Source organism: Toxorhynchites rutilus, chromosome 2 (genome assembly GCF_029784135.1).
Source record: "Toxorhynchites rutilus septentrionalis strain SRP chromosome 2, ASM2978413v1, whole genome shotgun sequence".
Lineage (NCBI taxonomy): Eukaryota > Metazoa > Arthropoda > Insecta > Diptera > Culicidae > Toxorhynchites > Toxorhynchites rutilus.
Window position 1 is genome coordinate 35,599,209 of NC_073745.1, and position 3,020 is coordinate 35,602,228.

General features: G+C 40.4%; 1 protein-coding gene across 1 annotated transcript; it reads left to right on the forward strand.

Moving 5' to 3' along the window:
* Nucleotides 1-1,431, forward strand: LOC129765657 (uncharacterized). The gene has a single exon (XM_055766067.1). The coding sequence runs from the start codon at nt 1-3 to the stop codon at nt 1,429-1,431; it is 1,431 nt and encodes a 476-aa protein (XP_055622042.1).
* Nucleotides 1,432-3,020: the final 1,589 nt, after the last annotated feature.

The following is a 3,020-nucleotide window of genomic DNA, read 5'->3' on the forward strand; positions in this document are numbered from 1 at the left end:
ATGGATAAACATGATTATGACTTACGGGTTCTTGACATGATTCGCTCCGGTCCGTATGAAGAGTATTGCTTCAAAAATGGGAAACCTAAAGATCCGCTTAATGCAATGACTGAAGAAGCTAATTCTGTTCGCCAAAAAGTCACACACTTGATGGGTGGGGATAAACTTGAACGAAAATTGAATGTACCCAATCCAAAAGTGGCATCGTTGTACTGCCTCCCAAAAATACATAAAAATCCAGTGGCGATGCGGCCGATTTCGTCTAACATCTGCACTCCAACTGAAAAAATGGCTGCTTGGTTGGTTGAAGAATTGAAAAAATATCCCATAACTCACGGTAAAAATGTCAACAATTCGTTTGAGTTGGTAGACCATTTGAAAGGCTTCGAGGTTAGGCGAGGGGAAATTCTGGTGTCGTTCGATGTTACAGCTCTTTTTCCGAACGTGCCAGTAACAGAGGCGGTAAATAGTTTGCGCAGACATCTGGAACGGAAACGCGTACCACCCAATCAGATCGACGCATATCTTTTGGTAACGAAAACCTGTATGAATCAGAACTTCTTTCCGTTCAGGGGAAAGTTCTACAAGCAAACGTTCGGTCTCAGTATGGGTAGCAAGCTATCGCCACTCTTAGCGGAGGTTTTCATGAAAGATTTTGAAACAGAGTTGGCGAAAGAAAAATTCTTCCCTCGAATGTGGAAACGCTATGTAGATGACATCTTCGCAGTTGTGAAAGAACGTTACTTGAAGCAGACGTTGGAGTTGTTGAATTCCCGACATAGGACGATTAAGTTTATCGTCGAAAAAGAAAAAGACGGTACACTTCCTTTTCTGGACCTGTACATTACCCGGAAGGAAGATAATCGGCTAAAGTTTGGGATATACCGTAAACCAACGTCTACGGATAGATATATAACTTCCAACTCTAATCACTTCGGCGCACAAAAACAAGCAGCCTTCCACTCCATGGTGTATCGTCTCCTCAACATACCAATGGAGAGAGATGATTACATAGCGGAGAAAAATAGAATCTACCATGCTGCAGAGCTGAATGGGTACAAGAGATGTTTTGTGGAGAAAATCCTTTGGAAACACGAGAAGAAGAAATGGAGAAAAAACAACACCACATTAGAGCCTGAGAAAGAACAACACAAAAGGATCAGCCTACCGTACTATCCCAAAATAACCAACACAGTCCAGTCTACACTCCGGAAACACGGATTTCATGTGGTGTACAAAAGTGAGAGCACCCTGAAAGACCTTTTGTGCAACCTGAAAGATAGAATTCCACCGGATGAAAAATCAGGGATCTATCAGATTCCCTGCAAAGACTGTACTAGTGTATACATCGGTCAAACTCGCCGGAAATTCAAAATCCGCCTACGTGAACATAAGAATGCGGTGGATAATGAACGAGACACCGTCCAGTAGATGGACAACATCGAGCCCGAAACCGGTCGACGAAAAAGGTAATTTTAACCATTTTAATGTTTGTAAGGATTATAAGTGTTGTGTCCTAGTTCCGTGTCGCGTCTCGCGAGTGAATAGTGATAAATATCCTTACGTTAGCACAACCAAAAATAAGTGAATATGACTTGTGTCTTTGCTGCATTTATGCATATTTTCCAATTATTGAAATATCCAGACAAAGCGTCTAACCCTCTTTGAAGTTTAGATCTTAGTTCTGTGATACTTCTGCCCTTGTAAATGATGGCAGTGTCATCTACAAATAGTAACAGTTTCCCATCAGATGGGAGTGCGGGAATATCTGAAGTGTAGATATTGAAAAGAATTGGTCCCAAGACGGATCCTTGAGGAACACCTGCATTCACGATGAATTTCTCCGATGAAATCTTGTTTATAGAAACATTGAACGCTCTATCAGAAAGATAATTTTGATAATTTTTATCAAGTATGTAGGAAAACCGAAGTTCTGAAGCTTGTAAATGAGACCATTATGCCAAACATTATCAAATGCTTTTTCAACATCAAGAAGTGTCATGGCAGATGATTTGGAATCTGACTTGTTTCGTCTGATTATGTTGTATACTCTACGAAGCTGGTGAATGGTAGGGTAGCCTTTTCGGAATCCAAACTGTTCATCCAAAAATATATTGTGCTCATCTGCAAAAGCAAGAATGCGCGTTAATATAATATTTTCGAATACTTTCGAAAATGCTGGGAGAAGGGTTATTGGTCGAAAGCTCTTTGAAGAAGAAGGATCTTTTCCGGGTTTTAGTATCGGGATCACTTTTGCCAATTTCCAACTCGAGGGAAAGTAGCAAAGTGATAGACATCTGTTGAAGACAGAAGTCATAATTTCATATAAATTGTTACTAAGATGTTTCAACTCAATGTTAAATATACTATCGAAGCCGGGGGCCTTCATATTCTTCAACGAGCGTATAACCGAGATAACTTCTGCAGTCGAGATGATTTCATTCTCTTGAGGTACAGAATGGATATTGTCGATTGCCCTTACAGTATCATTCGCCGAAGCTTCAAATGGACTTGTAATGTTCTGGCCAAGATTGTGTGAACTAGCGAAATGGTTGCCAATTGCATTAGCCTTTTCGGCAGATGTTATCAATCGTTCTGAACTGTCAGGTTGAAGAAGAGGAGGAATAGGATTAGACTTGGTCTTGAGAATTTTAGCGAGCCTCCAAAATGGCTTGGAGTTATTCGGAAGTTTACTAATATATTTTGCGAATTTTTTGTTACGGAGATCAATCATTCTGGTCTTGATAACCTTGGTTAACTGATTATACTGATTATACTTTCCTCTCTCGAATACCAGTACGTTAGTACTGCCTTCGATAGAGGTTCCGAAGTCTAATCAAATGTTTAGCAATTGGATCAATTTGAACAGAGTCACTCACCTGAATCGTTTCTGGGATGTGGTTTTGGCGAGCCTCAATAACTGCAGTTTGAATATAGCTGACTGTTGCTTCGATATCTTCGGGAGATTCAAGAGGCTGATCGAGATCAATATTGTTGTCGATAAGCTGCTGGAATTCCAC